General features: G+C 57.5%; 1 protein-coding gene across 7 annotated transcripts; it reads left to right on the top strand.

Moving 5' to 3' along the window:
* The first annotated feature begins 67 nt into the window (after positions 1-67).
* Positions 68-17,967, top strand: LZTR1 (leucine zipper like transcription regulator 1). 7 transcript variants are annotated; one of them, XM_043558181.1, is made up of 21 exons: positions 79-707; positions 1,176-1,238; positions 4,605-4,661; positions 6,121-6,200; positions 6,692-6,800; positions 7,297-7,380; positions 8,360-8,417; positions 9,011-9,150; positions 11,097-11,298; positions 11,765-11,920; positions 12,062-12,172; positions 12,549-12,641; positions 12,823-12,918; positions 12,998-13,163; positions 13,374-13,543; positions 13,895-14,006; positions 14,894-15,020; positions 15,114-15,263; positions 15,895-16,000; positions 16,088-16,168; positions 16,449-17,967. In XM_043558181.1, the coding sequence occupies exons 1-21, from the start codon at positions 508-510 to the stop codon at positions 16,563-16,565; spliced, it is 2,478 nt and encodes an 825-aa protein (XP_043414116.1). In that variant the 5' UTR covers positions 79-507; the 3' UTR covers positions 16,566-17,967. The 7 variants fall into 7 exon arrangements, with proteins under 7 accessions (XP_043414117.1, XP_043414114.1, XP_043414113.1 ...); XM_043558180.1 differs by having other exon boundaries at positions 86-707; positions 13,850-14,006; XM_043558179.1 differs by having other exon boundaries at positions 70-707; positions 13,850-14,006; positions 14,894-15,263.
* The last annotated feature ends 409 nt before the right edge of the window (positions 17,968-18,376 follow it).

Here is an 18,376-nt window from a genome sequence, read left to right as displayed (position 1 = left end):
AGGGCGAGACGCCGGGGCCAGAAATGAGACAGCAAAACGGAAGGAGATAGTCGTGCTCCCTCCTAGGCCGCTGTGAGACCGGAACCCTCCACCCGGGATCCGGGAGCGGCGGACGATCAAGGCCGAGACCCGCGCAAGCAGGGCATGCCGGGAAGTGTGGCCTATCTCCAGGCGGTGTGGGTCGGGCCTGCGGCGGGGCAGTGCAGTCCAGAAAGGGCTGGGGACTAGACGCCGCCCTCACTGGAAGGGGGAACTGGGCGCGCGTACTTGGCGGTAAATGATTCCCAGGGGGTTACACGCTCTCTGCAGGGCCGGTTCCCGGAGGCTGTGCTGGCCCGCGGAGTCAGGAGGAGCGCTAAGCTGGCCGGGAAGCGCGTGCAGGCGGGAGTGCGGCGCCGGCCGGAAGTGTGGTGCGGTTGGCACAGTGCTCGCCGGGAAACGTAGTCCCGCCCGGGGCGGTGGCCTCACGTCCCGCGGACCCAGTGGCCGAGCCGGCGTGGACCCGGGATGGCTGGGCCGGGGGGTTCGGGGGGCCCGATCGGAGCCGGGGCCCTGGCAGGCAGCGCACGGTCCAAGGTAGCTCCGAGCGTGGACTTTGACCACAGCTGCTCGGACAGTGTTGAGTACCTGACACTCAACTTCGGGCCCTTCGAGACAGTGCATCGTTGGCGGCGCCTCCCGCCCTGCGACGAGTTTGTGGGGGCCCGGTACGGCGGAGTTCAGGGGTCTTGGAGTAGGGGGGTGTCTGAGGAGGTCTTGGGCGGGGTCCAGGGACCGAGACCGGGGCGTGGTGTCCAGGAGCGATCTGGTGATGGGGGGTGGGGACGAAGTGGTGGTGTCCAGGATGATGTCCAGGCCATGGGAGGGGGTCCTGAGGGAGTCCTGGAGCAGCGTGGCCTGGGGCAGGTACTAGAGTTAAGCTGTGTTTGTGGGTCTGGAGCTGGGGTCCCGGGGGCTCTGCAGTGGGGTGCGGAGTCCAGAGAGTCCCAGGGCAATGTCTTTGGTTCCCATATACAGGGTCTTGGGGTACAGGTGGAATTTAGGGATCTCTATCAATCTTGGAAGTTGAGAGGTGTTACCTAATTTCTGCACCAGCCCGGGTGCTTAGTCTCATTCCTTGGGTGCCCCCAGGAAGGTCCTGGACTCACTGCCACCCACCCATTCTTTCTTTCCAGGCGCAGCAAGCACACAGTGGTGGCCTATAAAGATGCCATTTATGTATTTGGTGGAGACAATGGGTGAGTGAGTATGAACATGAGGGTGTTTGGACCAGGGAGGGAGGAACATGGTGGTTCGGACAGGGTTAGCTAATCACTCCGTCTCACTTTCTCCGTCTTTGAGGTTACCTGGCCTCAAGGTCCTCAGCACAGCATTCAGTGGATAGCACATGCTTGGGACACAGAAATGTTCCTTTTGTTCTGGGTGGAAACAACCTTGAAAGAAACACATCCACCCTGGCAGTCGCTCTCACCAGGCACTTTTCCCTTCACTGAACTCCTTTTTGGGCCTTATCCTCATGCTCACATGGCAGTGTTTGGAGGACACAGTTTTATTTATTTCTCATATTTTCCACTTTTTGGAAAGGTTTTCCCACCTGCCGTAAATTCCTGGGAAACAACTTTCCTGACACCGACCTGATGTTTTTGTTCGTGGGCACACCTCCATCCTATGAACTGTTCCCAGTTAAGTTGTGGTTGGTCTCCTTTGGTGAGAGATAATGGCTGAGGTAAACCTTTGGTTTGTGCAGCTGCTTTCTTCTGGTGGTGTTTCCTTAAGACCCATTCCCAGAGGGAAAGAGCTATTTTAGCTCTTATCATGGGCTGGGCCATGTTAAGTACTGGGTGTGGGCATAGCAGGCCATGCTTGCAGAGGAAAAGGGGCTCTGATCTGGGCAGGGAAGCCCAATCTGGAGGGGTTGATGACCTGAAAGATAAGTAGGAGTGACTCAGGGAAAAGAGGAAGAGGGTTCCAATCGGAGGGATCCGCCTGGGCAATGAATGACCCAGAGGTGGGGGAGTACAGAGTGGCACCAGACCTGGAGTTTGGGCAGGGCATCCCTCCTCCATTAATTCATTTATGTCATCAGGAAAGGCCAGGGATGCTCACCAGGGGTCTGGGAGGCTTGGGAACCTGCTAGATGTGGGGCTGAAGCTTGGTCTCCCGGATAGACCAGGCTCAGTTCAAGTCAGAGCTTTGTGGCTTTGAGCTCAGGCAGGTTTGTTAAGACCACTAATCTGGTCTCCTCCTTTGTATATGGGGTGGCTATATGCCCTGCTCCTGAGGGTCAGTGAGCACAAACCTGTGAAAGACTCAGGACAGGTTTTGCTGTACTGAAGGTGCGGTGTTTGCACATGACCGATTCTGCCCATGAGTTTGTCCCTGCCTCTCAACCACAGGACTTGGCCTGAAGCCCAGAAGGACTGGCCTCTGGTTGGTTCTGCAGCCTTGGTCCTTCAGGACTCCCTCTGCGGGGGCTGACCTGGAGCTAGTAGGGTACAAGGACCCCATGAGTACCTGCAGACTAGGCAGAATGGTTTCCTTGGGCGGGGCCCTGGCTTCTAGCCTGTCTCCCCCACAGCCTGTTTCCCTATGAGCAGCCAGAGGGATCCATTTGAAATGCAAGTCTCAGTGTGTGCCTCCTGAGCACATAATCCTGGGATGGCTCCCCTCTCTCTGAGTAAAAGCCCAAACTGTCCTGGCAGTCTGAGAGGCCCTATACACTTGTGCCTGCCCTGCTCCTCTGCCTTTGTTTTACACTGGGCTACATCACTGCCTTGCTGTGTTCTGATTGAACCAAGCATCCTCCTGCTCAGGCCCTTGTACTGGCTGTTCCCTCCTTCCCAACCCTTCCTGCCTCTCTTCCGAACATACTGTGAGGGAGGCCTTCCTGACTGCCTGGGTCAACTGGACTGTGGCCCTCCCGTCCCCTTCTGCACCTCTTACTGGCTCCATGGTAAGAGTACAGACCACATAGATTACTCAGAGTTATTTTTGTTTGTTACCTGTCTCCTCCACTGGGGAGAGACCTGAACCCAGCACCCAAACAATTCAGTAAATGTGTGTCACATGACAGGATGAAATAGGAAAAGGCTCACAGGTGTTCACTGCAGGCTTTATGAGAATCCCCCAAACCAGAAAAGGCCTGATGTCCAGTCCAGGGCAGTGGGTGGGAACATTCCCAGGAGTGTTCTATAGCAGGTAGGGTTGGCATGGTAACTGTGTAGCAATAAGTAGAAATATCTTTGCTATAATGTGGCATTAAGAAACAGGATTTGTCTCACTCTGGTTGCAACTTTGTAAAGATTGAGTACAAAGAAAGATGGCACTGCCTGGGTGGCTTGGTCCCTTAAGCAACTTTGGCTCAGGTCATGATCTCACGGTGTGTGAGTTCAAGCCCCTCATCTGGCTCTCTGCTGTCAGCACAGAGCCCACTTTGGATCCTCTGTCCCCTCTCTCTCTGCCCCTCCCCCTGCCCTCTTCCACTTGCTCTGCTTGTGCTTGCTCTCTCTCTCAAAAATAAAAATAAACTTTTAAAAAAGAAAGAAATAGGGGCACTTGGGTGGCTCAGTTGGTTAAGCGTCCAACTTCGGCTCAGGTCATGATCTCACAGTTCTTGGGTTCGAGCTTCATGTCAGGCTCTGTGCTGACAGCTTGGAGCCTAGAGCCTGCTTCAAATTCTGTGTCTCTGGCTCTCTTTGCCCCTCCCCCACTCACACTTTGTCTCCCTCTCTCTCTCTCTCTCTCTCTCTCTCAAAAATGAATAAACGTTAAAAATTTAAAAAGAAGGAAAGAAAGAAAGAAAAAAAGAAAGAAAGCCTCCTGCAGAATCTGAGAGGGGTAGGAGAGGGCAAGGAGGGGCAAATGGGAGAGGGGAAAAATTACAGTCACATCTCCGCTTCCCAGCTCCTGGCTTCCAGGCTGCATGGCCTCAGGCAGGCCCTTTATCTCCCAGGCTGCTTCCTCTTTTGTAGAGACAGGTGGAGTGTGCAGTCCCCTGGTGCAGATTGAGGGAAGGGTGCAGGGGGTGCCCCATACAGGCCTGGGTGCTGGGCTCCTATTGGTTGACTCCCTTCTTCCTTCTTACTGACAAAGGCTGGGCAGTAACTTGCAGGTCTTAGTGGGTGGCCAGTGGATTTGTTTTCCATTTTATTGTGCATCTTTAATGTAGTTACACTAGCTTTGCAATAAAGAGGTGGAAGGAATATCAGAGAGGAGGAAAGGGGCCTCCCCTGGGAAGCTCTGCATTGTGGTGGCACAGCCTCCAAGAAAGAGGTGCTGAGACATGGGAGTGGGAGGAGGGGTTCTCGAGCCTGGGGTGAGGTGTGAACCCTCAAGCCAGCTGCTGGGTAGCTGGGATCAGACTTTGGACCTGACCCCAGGCAGGCGGGTCCCTGGCAGCCTGGTACCTGCAGGGAAAGCTCCCCAGCTTTCTTTGTGGTCATCACTCTGGTCCCTTGGGAATCAGCTGGATTCCCTAGGGAATCCCTAGCCCTGGTTGGGTCCCCACAACAGTCCCCACCCCCATCCCTGGGCCGCAATGTCCATCTCCTGGGTCCTGGAGAGCAGACCAGGACTGACCCCACTTCTCCCTGGCTGTCTTTTAGGAAGACCATGCTCAACGATCTCCTGCGGTTTGATGTGAAGGATTGCTCCTGGTGTAGGTACGTGGTCTCCGGGCCCCAGGTCCCCCTCTTTCCCCTAGAGGTCCGTAGCACCATGCTGGGCCCTGATTGCCAGTAGGGTCATGCTGGGGAGAGCTAGGGAGAAACTGCAAGGAGACAGCTGTGGTCCTTAGTCTTTCCCTCTCTCTCCCGGGTTTCTTTTCTAGTCCACGACTTGGATTGATTATTCTGAATCCTGTTAGGTAAGGGGATCTGTTTGGTCTGGTTGCTGGTCCTCAAATTCTGCCTCCAGAGAGCCCTTCAGTCACTGGGCCTGTTTCCTGGGCCAGCGGCTGCCCTGGGAGCCAACATGGGTGGGGGTGGGGAACGGCTGCTGGGTCTTTTCAGGACTGACACTGTGGGGCCCGTCTTCTGCCCGGAGACCCCACATGGGTAGTGGGCAATACGAGAGCTCTGGCTTCCTGCCACGGATGGCCCTCGCCCCTCTGCAGCCTTGGGCAAGACATTTGCCCTCTCTGAGCACTGCATATTTGTGCCCATCTCCTCCAGTCCAGCCCTACCCAGGGGGAAGCTCACAGCTGAGGGGGAGAAAGGGATCCCAGGATTAGAAGATACTGGGTATTCTGAGCTCTACCATCTGCTCGTGCAGGAGCACAGACCCTCTGAATCCCCTGGGTGCCTCACTCTGCAGGAGCTGTGTGTGCAGCCCTCAGGCCCTAGCAGTCCTCTGGGGAGGGGGGGGTGTCACCACCCCCATTTGATGGAGGAGGATGTCCAGGCCCAGGACCCATACCTGCCAAGCCTGGAAAACCAGGGTGGCATCATTGTGTGCCACCCACCCTCTGCCCAGGAGACCTAGGTAGTGCTGATATTGCCAAAGAAATTTGTTATTGTTCCTCTCACACTTAGTTTTATAATATAACCAATAGTTACAGATTAATGTTTAAAATCACTCTAAAGACTTTACAGTCCTTTACTAATAATTGCTTAAGCATAAAAGTCTGAAAAGGAGCAGCCCCAGGGAAGCAGTATAAATGGGTTTTTAATTCCATAAATAAAATGCATGGACTACCTCTGTGGAACACAGTGCAGCTGTAAGAACACAAGTATAGCTGATTGGAGAGTGGCAGGAAGACCTAGTCACATTTTACTGTTAAGCTGAAAAAGCAGATATTACAACATATCTACCACATGATTCCATTTTCATAAATTACTCGGAGGCATAAACATGAATAGGAAAGGTGACGGGGTGGGAGGGTGGTGGCCTCAAGGTATAAAGGGTAGTTTCTGGCAAAGGGATTATATACAAGTCTTAATTCTGGTTTTGTGTTTTTTCCTTATTGGCAACTTTAATTATACGTTTCTATATAATGACATAGGTATTACCTACAAAACACAAAAACGAAAGGAATCAGGGAGGTGGCAGGGGCTGCCCTGTGTGGCATGGACTGCACATCTGACCCCTGCTGACACCCACTCTCCGTTTCCCCCCAACCAGGGCCTTCACCACAGGCACTCCACCAGCCCCCCGCTACCACCACTCAGCCGTTGTCTACGGGAGCAGCATGTTTGTATTTGGTGAGCTGCCTCTTCTCTCCTGGGCACTGTGCCCTCTTCTGGGCTCACAGCACCGTTGTCCTGCCCCAGGCCTGGGGCTCACATGCTGTGCATGGCCAACTTCTCTCTGTCCATGCCTTGTCTTTCTCTGCTTGAGTCTTGAGTTCCTGCACTGGTTTGGGGGCCTCTCAAGGGCCCCTGTGGCCCTACGTGCCCCTTTCCCTAACTGTCCCAATTTCCCAGGTTTAGAATTGTCTGCCTCTGTGACTGGGCTGGAAGGTGGCTCTCCTCCCTCCTCTGTCACCCCACCAGGAGCAGAGCACAGGGTTCTGCTCATTTATGTGTCCCCAGAGCCTAACACAGTCAGGCACACAGTAGGTGTTCCCCAAAGTTTATGGAGGGAGTCCCAGAATACATCTTAAGTGAGGCCAGATTCTGCCCCCATCTCCTGGGGTTTAGAGACTCTGAGATGCTGCCTTTGGGTGTGACAGTTTCTCCCTCTCTCTACCCAGGGGGCTACACTGGGGACATTTATTCCAATTCTAACTTGAAGAATAAAAACGACCTCTTTGAATATAAGTTTGCAACTGGCCAGTGGACAGAGTGGAAAATTGAAGGACGGTGAGAGACTTTGCTGAAACCTTTCAGGGTTGATCGAGTGGCTACCGCATTGGGTCCATGGTGGCAGCCGGCCTGGGATGTGGCCCCTATAGCATTACAGAAGAAGAGCCTGTGACTCAGAGAGGCCTGAGCTCTGCTCATTTCCAGCTGTGCCTGTTTGAGGCCCTTGCCCTGCTCTTAGATTCTCTCCTTTCAGAGAGCAGAAGGGACCCTGATGTACTGCTGATGGGCGCGTCTCTCCTGTTTTGCAAGCATCCCCCTTTGATATTCTGGTGGTGGCTGGGAGAGGGCTTTACCCTGTGGGCATCTGAATTCCTTATCCCACTGCCCTGCCTCATGAGCTCAGCCTTATGACACCCAGATGGCATCCCAGAGCCCCGGTGTCAGCAAATGTAGGCACAGTGGCCCTGGGGTCCCGGCTGGTGTTATGGGGCCACGAGGTTCAGGTCTGTGCTGGGCGGCCTCGCTCCTCACACCCTCCCTCATCACACTACAGGTTGCCGGTCGCTAGGTCTGCCCATGGCGCCACGGTATACAGTGACAAGCTGTGGATCTTTGCTGGTTATGATGGCAATGCCAGGTAGGTGGTGCCCAGCCCGTGCACCCGGCCCCTGAGCAGCCCTGTAAGTGTACCAAGGCCCAGAGCGGGCCTTCCTGGCATGGGAGGGCTCAGGTGGGGGTTTCTCAAGAGGGTAGCGTTGTGGACAGGAGGGACGGGGTGGGGGGCTGGGGTGCCTGGGTGGCTCAGTCAGTTAAGCATCTGACTTGATTTTGGCTCAGATCATGATCTCACTGTCAGTACGGAGCCCACTTGGGTTCATCTCTCCCTTTTTCTCTGCTCCTCCCCCACTCGTACATGTGTGTGCATGTGCGCTCTTGCCCTCTCAAAATAGATAAACTGAAAACAGAAAGGACTGAGGGGAAGAAGATGGGTAGGATGGAGGTGAGGGGCAACTGAGTGGAGCTCTTGCCCAACCCGACTGAGGAGGTGGCAAGCCTGGCCCATTTTTGTGCAGCTATCTGAGGATGTGCTGCATTTTTCTGATTACAAAAGTAGCATGTGATCATTCCCCAAGACTTCAGCATTATAGAAACTCCAAGAGGTGGGGCACCTGGCTGGCTCAGTTAGAAGAGTATGTGAGTCTCAATCTTGGAGTCGTGAGTTCGAGCCCCAGGTTGGGTATGGAAATCACTAAAAAAAAAAAAAAAATTTTTTTTTGAAACAAACGCTCCAAGGGATGCGATGTTAGTGGTGGTTTCTGCATGTGTTGTCCTCTCTGGGCCCCGGGGGTCTGCCGAGTGGGACTGACCCTGCTACACTGGCTAGACGTTGTGCTTAAGACCATGTGTTCCTGTCTGGGCTGGGGGGATACCTAGCAGGGATTCAGTGCATCCCCCCCGGCCCTGACGCTGAAGCCCCCACCTCATGGCTACTCCATAGGCCCCTGATCAGAGTCCTGCGTGATGTGTGCTTCCTCCCTGGAGCCATCTCTCCCGGCCAGGCCCACCCTGCCACCAGCTCCAGCTGTGCAGATCCTGACCCCTCTGTCCTAATGCAGGTTGAATGACATGTGGACCATTGGCCTCCAGGACCGGGAGCTCACATGCTGGGAGGAGGTGAGGGGTTTGGGGGCCTGGGGCAGGCAGGGAAGGCAGGGGCTTGGGGGGCCAGGGTGGGGCCGGCAGGGAGGGGAGGGGCAATGGGGGGGCAGAGGTGGGGCAGGGGAGGGGCTGCTTTGTTCTCTTTGCCAAATCCTAGCCTGTCCTCAGCCTCACCCTCCCTGCTGACTTCCTGCCCAATTCCAGCAGCACTCACCTAGTGACTAAATCCTCTGTGCTTCAAATGGCAGCGTGTCCTGGTGACTGGTGCCACTTAGGTAGAATCCACCCTCATTTGAACACAGCGAGTTCAGCATGCTGTCTGGTGTCCTGCTCCCTGCTGTTTCTGGGCAATCTGTCCATCTGCTCCATTCTTTCCCCTGGAGTTTCTTTCCCCCATGGTGATGATTTTTAGCCCCAGTTGTTAAAAACTGGGCCCATTTAGGTGGATGAGGTGGGGCTTTAAGCTGTTCCATAGAACTTAATCTATGAACCCTCATTCACAGAAGTTTCAAGAATGAAAGTAGTCCCAGTTCAGCAGTGTAAGTAAGTCTCGACCCTGTGAACCCGGTCCCATGAGGGCTCGGGCTGAGCTGCCTTCCCTACCCCAGGTAGCGCAGAGCGGTGAGATCCCGCCATCCTGCTGCAACTTCCCAGTGGCCGTGTGCCGGGACAAGATGTTTGTGTTCTCAGGGCAGAGCGGAGCCAAGATAACCAACAACCTCTTCCAGTTTGAATTCAAGGACAAGACGTGAGTGTTCTGGTGGTGGCACCCACATCTGTGTCTGGAGCTGTCCTTGTGAGTTTCCGACACAGCAGGGCAAGTTACCCTTCCAGAACAAGGAGGTGCAGGTGCCTTCATACAGACTGTGCAAGCAGGCTCCTTAGTGTGTGGCTACAGCTCAGCAAGATGGGGCTCAGCTGGCCTCTCTCTCTGTCCAGTGTGAAGGACGGCTCCTGCCCCGCAGACGGCCTGGTCAGTGTCACCAGTAACAAATGTGGCTGGAATAGATCTCATACGATGGAAGAAACCTGGAGGGGTGCTCAGGCCCTGAGAGCGTCCAGCCTATGCTGTCCTTGACCAGCCCTCGTGATGGGGACTGAGCTCTGGAGGTGGCACAGACTGGGTCTTGGCTCTGGGAGTGAATGGAGGGGAGGGAACAGGGAGCTTCGCTGTAAGCCAGGGAGGCTCAGGAGGGGACTTGGAGTTGCCCTGGAGCCCAGCACTGTCCATTCAGAAGGAGGAAGGTCAAGGCATCTGAGGCAGAGGGAATCCCGCTGACACCCACCCAGCTCTCCTGTGGCTCTCATGAGGGCAGCCAGGCTTGAGCCAGCCTGCCTCTCCATACTGGCCTTGGTGCTTACAGCAGTGGGCAGCAAAGAGGGCTCAGCACCAATAGGAACAGACCTGGTGAGGTGAGAGGCCTTGGAAGTAGAGGCCAAGAAGGCTCAGATGTGGGGAGGGGTTGAAGGGCAGATATGCAGGCTCTGGATAGGTGGACAAGTGGCTAATCTGGGAAGGGTGCTCAAGGAGGTACAGGTATTGGAGGAGACGCAGGGCCTGAGGACTGTTCAGGGATGTGGGGGCTGAGGAAGGTGCATTGAGGGAGCAGAGGGCTGTGGGGTGGGGGACCCAGGCCAGAGATGGGGGGCAGAGCTGCAGCTGGGGGCAGAGTGGACAGGGGTAGGAAGAAAACCAGGGGAGGTATGGCCACCAGCACCAGCCCAGGCTGGGTGTTAGGAGATCCTGGGGGCCACTGGCAGCAGAGGAGTCCCACGGGGTGGAGTCAGTGTGGTGCTGCCTTCCTCGGGCTGGCCTGCTCCCAGCCCCCAGACAGCCACCTGCCCAGTGTCATGCCTGTGCCCTTTGCTCCCACACACACAGAGGTGAGAGTGAACACACCCTGGCCTTTAGGCTGTGCATAGGTGGGCAGATCCTGTGGTGTGGGCATCACATAGGGCCCATTCCCCATGGGGCCACAGAGGGCTGCTGGTGTGAGGCACTTAGCACTGGGGTCCTTACAGAGCACCTCTGCCCTACCCCATTCCCAGATGGGCATTCAGGACCCCTGCCACCTGGAGATGGGCTTTGCCCAGGCAGGTCTCCTGCATGCTGGACAACCTCCCCGCAGCAGGGGCACCTGTCAAGCCCAGCATGTGCCAGGTGCAGGGGTCAGCATGGAGCCAGATGGCATGGCCCACCTGGCCAGGATCTGTTTGGGTTCCAAAGAGGATACGTTGGAAGCTGTTGGGGATTCCTGGGAGGGTAGAGAATGTAGGAGCAGCATTGGGAGGTGGGGTCCTGGTGGCTCCCAGGAGCAAGGCCTTGGCTGTGGGGGATCATCCCACATGTTGGAGTGGTGGACATATCTCCATTCCCCCAGAGAGTGGAATTGCCTCACCATACAAAGGCTGGCCACCCCTCCTGCCTGCCACTGCTGCCTGGTTTATAGCTGGGAGACAGAAAAGGACTCGGGCAGGACCCCATGGTGGGCTGAGTGGACCTAGGCAGAGCTGGTGCCAGAGCAAAAGGGGATGCCCTGCAGTGCATGCCCTCCCTTGACCCGGCTGGTCTCCCCAGGGGCTTCAGGGCACTTCCAGCTGGTCCTGCTGTGGGGAGGCCTCAGAACCCAGGTGGAGGCCGTGGGGGAGCAGGAGCCCCCACTCTGGCACTAGTTTACTGTCATGTGCCCTTAGGTGGACACGCATCCCCACCGAGCACCTACTCCGTGGCTCCCCACCACCCCCGCAGCGGCGCTATGGGCACACCATGGTGGCCTTTGACCGCCACCTCTACGTGTTTGGGGGTGCAGCAGACAACACACTGCCCAATGAGCTGCACTGCTATGATGTGGACTTCCAGACCTGGGAGGTTGTCCAGCCCAGCTCAGACAGTGAGGTGAGTGCTTCCAGGCACAGGTGGCCAGGGTTGCCCAGGCCTGAGGGCTGGGAGGCCTGATTTACCTGCTCCCACCACCCTGCAGCTCCTCACAGCCTCAGAGGGCTCTAGATGGCCAGCAGGAGCAAAGCCCGGATGACTGAGGCCCTCATCCCTGGACGCCTGCTTGACCAGACCCTAGGCCCTGGGCCCTTGTTCTCCATCTTGCAGCCTACAGGCTTTTAACATTTCACTTCCCATCATATCTGCATGGTGCTGAGGATGTTCTCCCAGAACGTCCACCCTGACTGCTGCTGGCTCCCCTTCTCAGCCATGCTGCGAGCTCCCTCATCCTGTGGCTCTTTCCCCTCCCAAACCTGTCCCCAGAGCGCTCTCACTCTTGAACAGGGTCAGCAGGAGGCTGGTCTGTGGTGCCTTGCCTGGCCCTTGCTGACTGGTCCCATGCCCGCATGTCTCTCCCCTCCAGGTCGGTGGGGCTGAGGTGCCAGAGCGAGCATCTGCTTCTGAGGAGGCGCCTGCCCTGGCCTCTGAGGAGCGGGGTGGCTTCAAGAAGTCCCGAGATGTGTTTGGCCTGGACTTTGGCACCACCACAGCCAAGCCGCCTGCCCCGCCGGCCTCAGAGGTGAGGGTTGGCGCCCTCGCTCCTCTCCATCACTCCCTGATGCCAGTCCTGTGGTCAGCCTCTCTCACAGATAGGGAGACTGAGGCTTAGAGAAGTACTTGTTAGGGTCACTTATCTCCTCCCCTCCCCACCTCCACCCAGCTGCCAAGCGGAAGGCTCTTCCACGCAGCTGCTGTGATCTCGGACGCCATGTACATCTTCGGGGGCACCGTGGACAATAATATCCGCAGTGGGGAGATGTACAGGTTCCAGGTGGGGCTCATGGACCGACTGCAGGGGAGCCAGCCAGGGTGGATGGGTCCCAGATGATGGAAACTGAGGCCCCGTAGGTAGGGGTGGGACTTGTCCAAGGGGACCAGAGCCAGGGGTCTAGTGGGATGGCAGCCTTCCCGAGGAGTCTGGAAGACAGGGTGGGGAACTCTAGGCTGAGGGCAGTCTGAGGAACCTCTGCAGGGTGGGGTGGGTGGGGCAACATTGGGGGCTCATAGTGGAGCCAGTGGAGGCCGGGGAGCAGGCTTGGGCCAGTGGAGGGAGCTGGGCTGAGCTGGGCTGGGCAGTGTGGCTTAGAGGGAGGCAGAGCCTGGGCCAGTGCTGGCTTCCCTGGGCAACACTGGGTCTCCTCCCACAGTTCTCTTGTTACCCCAAGTGCACACTGCATGAGGACTACGGGAGGCTGTGGGAGAGCCGCCAGTTCTGCGACGTGGAGTTTGTGTTGGGCGAGGTGGGTGCCCTCCCTATGCCCAGCCTGTCCCCTGTACTGCAGGGTGGAGGCTGTGCCCTGAGGCACTGCTGGCCTACCTCTTGTGCCTGGAGTCCTAGAGCCCTTACCTGGCTGTCTGGGCCTCCATCCCGGCCAGGATGAGGGTTCTGTGCTCCCCACCAAGGTGTCATTCTTGCTCCAGAAGGAGGAGTGTGTGCAGGGCCATGTGGCCATTGTCACCGCTCGGAGCCGCTGGCTCCGCAGGAAGATCATGCAGGCACGGGAACGGCTAGCCCAGGTGAGGTGCTGCCCAGTCCCTCCTGCCAGGACAGTGGCATCTGTGGGGTGCCCCTGAGCTCCCCTTCCTCTCCCTATAGAAGCTGGAGGAGGAGGCAGCCCCCGCTTCCAGGGAGGACCCTGGTGCAGCTGTGGGGGGGGCCCGGCCGCCCCTGCTGCACGTGGCCATCCGCGAGGCCGAGGCCCGGCCCTTTGAAGTGCTCATGCAGTTCCTGTACACGGACAAGATCAAGTACCCGCGGAAAGGTGCGCTGGGGGTGGGAACAGGGTGGACAGGCGCACAGACTGAGGCCTGGCGGCCACCACCACTCATGTCCACTGGTGTGGTTGAGTTGCCTGATGACCCAGACCCACACTCCTCTGAAAGAAGCCCTGGACCCTGTCCTCCCCTCCGCCCTGCCCCGCACCTTCTCCCTCTCTCCATGACTCTGAGGTTCAGGGAGCTCTTGGATGCAGGCCACGTGGAGGATGTGCTGCTCATCATGGATGTCTACAAGTTGGCACTGAGCTTCCAGTTGTGCCGCCTGGAGCAGCTGTGCCGACAGTACATCGAGGCCTCCGTGGACTTGCAGAACGTGCTGGTTGTGTGTGAGAGTGCCACCAGGCTGCAGCTGGGCCAGCTGAAGGTGCGGGCCGGTGTGCATGGCCCACCCCGCCTACCACAGGCCCCCGTCCCCTGCTGCCAACACCAACCCCAGGCTACTGACCCCCGCTGCAAGCTGCTGCCCCTGCCCTGCTGCTGCCAACCCGCACCCCAGGCTGCCAACTCTCACCACAGGGCCCCCATACCCCGTTGTCAAACCCTACCCCAGGCTGCTGACCCCTGCCACAAGCCCCCTGTTCCCTGCCCCGGCCCAAGTCCTCCTGCCCAGGCTGCTGCCCCATCGGCCAAGGCCTGACCCTGCTTGCCTGCTCCGGCTTGTGTGTCCCAGGAGCATTGCCTGAACTTCGTGGTGAAGGAGTCCCACTTCAATCAGGTGATCATGATGAAGGAGTTTGAACGCCTCTCTTCCCCACTGATCGTGGAGATTGTGCGGCGGAAGCAGCAGCCACCTCCCCGTGCTCCCTCAGAGCAGCCCGTGGACATTGGTAGGGATCCAGTCCCCATCCCTGAGGCAGCAGAACGGGATGGTATTCATCCTGGGTGGAGACCTGGGAGCCATGGAAGTACCTGCCAGGCCCTCAGGGTGGGGTGTGGGTACCGGGGGTGCCCAGAGCGCTCCTGGGGCTCCTGCATGGGCAGACAGGGAGGCAGGTCAGGCTCATTGGAAGGAAGAGCCCCTGACCTATGGGGCATCCTACCACAGCTGTGTGCCTGAGGGTGGAGAATCTCCTGAGCCCGTTTCCAGAGGTGGGCACGGGTCCCTCTCTAGTGAGGGTACCTGCCCTGACTGACACCAGGTTTGACAGCTCTGTTGCGAGCAGTGTGCTCAGGGTCAGTGACTAGTTGCAAGCTTCTTTTCTAGGCATGCCCACCCTTTGGGGCCTAGTGAGAGGTAAGCTCAGTCCAAAGACTTTAGACATTCCTGGTAGCTCCCTGTGCCCACCTAGTCCGGGAAGGGACATCACAATCTCCTTCATCCCCTGACTCTCCCTGGGGTCTGTGCTGCATCTGGCCATTGGCCCTGGGTGACACAAGGAGGGACACAGTGCTTGCCAGACCCAGAGGGGGCTTAAGCATAAGGGTAGGGAGGAGGGTTCAGTGGGCTGAGTTGGGGAGATCAGACTCTGGGGGTTGGGCAGGCCTAAGGGCCGTGTTTGGGGCTGAGGGGAGAAGGTAACAGGGCCTGTTAGTGCCTCAAGGGCCAGAGTGAGCCTTCTGGCCTGGGAGACGTTTGTTCAGGGCAGCAGCATGGGCAGATGTCCAGGAAGCAGTGCCTGGGGCCCTGAGGCCCAAATCCGATGGCTGAGTCTGCAGAGGGGCAGGAGGCATCTGCTCGGGGTCCCTCTACACCAACCCCTGCCCTCCCTACCAGGCACATCTCTGATCCAGGACATGAAGGCATACCTGGAGGGGGCAGGTGCAGAGTTCTGTGACATCACTCTGCTGCTGGATGGGCACCCAAGACCGGCCCACAAGGCCATCCTGGCCGCTCGCTCCAGGTGGGTGGGGGTGTGGCTGCAGGGCAGGGCAGGGCAGTCCTGGGCACAGCTTCTGTTTGCCGAGAGCCAGGACTCGAATGCCCCTGTCTGCAGCTACTTTGAGGCCATGTTCCGGTCCTTCATGCCCGAGGACGGGCAGGTGAACATCTCCATCGGGGAGATGGTGCCCAGCAGGCAGGCCTTTGAGTCCATGCTGCGCTACATCTACTACGGCGAGGTCAACATGCCGCCCGAGGACTCCCTGCATCCTCCCTGCCATGGGTGCTCCCAGGTCACCTCTGGAGGCCCGAGTCCCCAACTTAGGCAGCTTTGGAGCCTCGTGGGTGGGTTCTGGCCTAGCGATTTCCTGAGGATTTCCTGGTACCTAATGCTCTCCCAGCAGTTGGTCAGCAGGCACAGAGAGGTTGGCAGCCGGGAGGGATGGGTGGGTTCTTGACTGTCACAACTGCCCAGAGGAAGTGGTCCTGTGTTATAGGTGAGTAGATCACCGTGGAGTGATTCCTGGTCATGTCACTTCATGGGGGCCTGCACATGGGTGCAAGATGCCTTTCAGGGCTCTGTGAAGTCACAGTTCTGCATATGGGTATTTTCCTGGGAGAGGATTTTGGGTTTTCTTTGGATCTTGAATAGGGCTTCAGAGTCCGTGTAGAGAGCAAGTCAGTGTCCTGCCTGGATTGGAGCCCTTGTGCTGGTCCCTTGGGGTGGGGGTGGGGGGCGGTTTCCTTGTTCTGAGCACACAGGAGGAGGCAGCCACAGTCTCAGGCTTCCTCTGCCCCTGGTGCACGCGGGGCTCCAGCTGCACCCTCCCAGGGGAGATGCACAGGTGGTGGGAGGACGAGCTCCTTTGGCTGGCAGCTCCTTAACCAGCCCCCAGCTACCTGTTTGCGGCTCCCTACTATTACGGTTTCTACAACAACCGGCTGCAGGCGTACTGCAAGCAGAACCTGGAGATGAACGTGACAGTACAGAATGTACTGCAGGTAGCTCGGCGGGTGCTCATGGGCCTTCCTGAACCTGGGCGGGTGGGGGAGGGATGGGGCAGCACCTCAAGGAACCTGCTGTTCCAGATCCTGGAGGCAGCTGACAAGACGCAAGCACTGGACATGAAGCGGCACTGCCTGCACATCATTGTGCACCAGTTCACCAAGGTCAGGGCCCTCCCAGCCCAGCACTCACTGCCAACCCATCTTTAGGACCCACTTCTGCCCGCGTTAGCCTTGGCCAGGTGTGGGGTGGGGGTACGTGGAATCTGCTCATCTCCTGCAGCAGTGGTCCCTGGGGTTAGCCAAGCAGAGTACCCACCCACTGGCCATTTGGAGTCAGCCTGTGCCCTGGCTTGGTTGAGCTCCTGCGAGACTCTGGAGCCCACTCTGGCCCTCATGGGAATCCGGTTCCATCCTGTTTGGGCCTTTTGGTTGCCTCCTACAGGTGTCCAAGCTGCCCACACTGCGCTCGCTGAGCCAACAGCTGCTTCTTGACATCATAGACTCCCTGGCCTCCCACATCTCTGACAAGCAGTGCGCAGAGCTTGGAGCTGACATATGAGGCCCCATGTGGTGCTGGCCCACTTGAGGAGAATAACCATGCCTGTTCCTGCCCTGCCCACTGCAGACTATGCTGGCCACGCTCAGGCCTCAGGTGGAGTGGTTGGACCTGCCAGCCGAGGGGCAGGGTGCCCAGAGTCTCCGGAGGGAAAGAGGACATGGGGGGCTCTGGATGCCCCATTTCACTGCTAAGGACAAGTCCCACAGGGAGTGATGTTAAAACAGACCCCCTGGGTGGCACCCTCTCCTCAGTTGGAGGTGTGGGTGGGAAGCCAGGGCCCAGCAGTGGGGAGAGCCCATTGTGGAGCTGGTTTGAGGCTGCCCATCCAGCAGGGACTGTGTATGGCTTGTGGGTCTGGCCACTGGATCCTATTGCCCCGAGACCCTTCTGATGTGGGCTACATAGTACCCCCTCACCTTCACTGGGGTTGCTCTAAGGGCCCCTACTGTCATCCAGAGCTTGTGGGTGGACAATAGTAACAGGCAGATGAAATCTGACTCAGGACGAATTTTGTGAAGGGCCCTGATGCCGAACTGGGCCTTGGCTTCCAGAGGGGCTGCAGGATCCCACTCCACTGTGTGCACATCAGGAGTCCCCAGTTGTGCCAGGGAGACGTCAGTGAAAGTGCCCCCCCCCCCCAGGTCCTCATCTGTCCCTAAGTATTTATTCTTTGTCATAGACATGCCATTAAGACCATAGTAGTGCTACCTATTACACCTCATGGGTACAGGCCCCAGGGGTGGACTCCGGCCCTCAGCTGTCCCTGAGCTGGGGATGGATCATGTGGCCCAAGTGCTTGAGACTGGCCAATCCCATCCGGTCTTCTATCCGTGTCAGCAACTCCCAGCCACATCTAGGGATACCCAGGGATATGGGGTGGGGAGGGGTGAGGGGTTGCAGCAGAAATCCTGAAGTCCCAAGGCCGCCTTGCTCCTGCCTAGGCTGGGAAGCTAAAGGATTGGGCACCATGTCCTTTCCTGCCCCCCAACAGAAGGCCCTTTGTGAGTCCACTCTAATACAACAGGCACTTCTGCCTCCTCTCTGGGAACAAGAACCCCGGGGACCCTTCTGCCCTGGCTGCCAGGAAGCCACGTTGGGGGGAAACAGTCCCCCTTGTCTCCTCCCTCCAGTTGCGTCCCCATGCAATGGCACTTGCCACTCCTTGGCCCTTGCTGAAGAGCCCCAGATGGTGCCACGTAGTTGGACAGGGAGCCCTGGTCCCAGGTGGGCATCCTTAGGCAAGAGGAGTCCATCCACAAGGCTGCCGGCAAGCTAGGAAATGGCCTGGCACAAGATGAGCCTTGGTGAACAACTGCAAACCCTGCTCTACAGTGGACCCTTGTAACTGGTCGTTTGACTTTTTCTTCCAGACATGATATGAATAAATGAAGTTACACACCAAGGAGCCTAGAAAGCCAATTTCACAGCATTGTGTGGCACTTTCCAGGACTAGAGAGAATTCAGCTATGCTCTTGGGGCTACTGTAGCCACGGCCAGCAGGGAGGTCATGTGTGCAGTTAATCACCCTGCACACTGAACTGTTTGCCACAATCACAGACTCAGGGAAGCCTACTTTCCAGTCAGCTTGAAGAAAAATGGGGACTCCAGTTGAGGCCAGGATTGCTGTCTTCATGCCTGCCTCCAAGTTTCCCCCACCTCTTCTCACACCTCCGGGGACTAGAAGTGTCACTTGCTGGGCCCTTACTACTTGCCAATCATAGTAGCACTAGGTCAGAAATTGCCATCTTTGTCCGTTTTTCAGATGAGCCAGGCCCAGTGTAAGTGGGTGGCTGGTCTGCAGGCTGGGGTTC

The sequence above is a fragment of the Prionailurus bengalensis genome, chromosome D3, assembly GCF_016509475.1.
Source record: "Prionailurus bengalensis isolate Pbe53 chromosome D3, Fcat_Pben_1.1_paternal_pri, whole genome shotgun sequence".
Lineage (NCBI taxonomy): Eukaryota > Metazoa > Chordata > Mammalia > Carnivora > Felidae > Prionailurus > Prionailurus bengalensis.
This window is presented reverse-complemented; position numbering and strand designations above follow the sequence as displayed.

What these genes read in the sequence shown, in the direction of transcription:
- LZTR1 (XM_043558178.1), top strand. Translation starts at nt 508, where the DNA reads ATGGCTGGGCCGGGGGGTTCGGGGGGCCCGATCGGAGCCGGGGCCCTG. An exon ending in GGTTATGATGGCAATGCCAG is followed by an intron (nt 7,381 to 8,359) that starts GTAGGTGGTGCC and finishes GTCCTAATGCAG; the next exon opens with GTTGAATGACATGTGGACCA. An exon ending in GGGAGATGTACAGGTTCCAG is followed by an intron (nt 12,173 to 12,548) that starts GTGGGGCTCATG and finishes CTCCTCCCACAG; the next exon opens with TTCTCTTGTTACCCCAAGTG.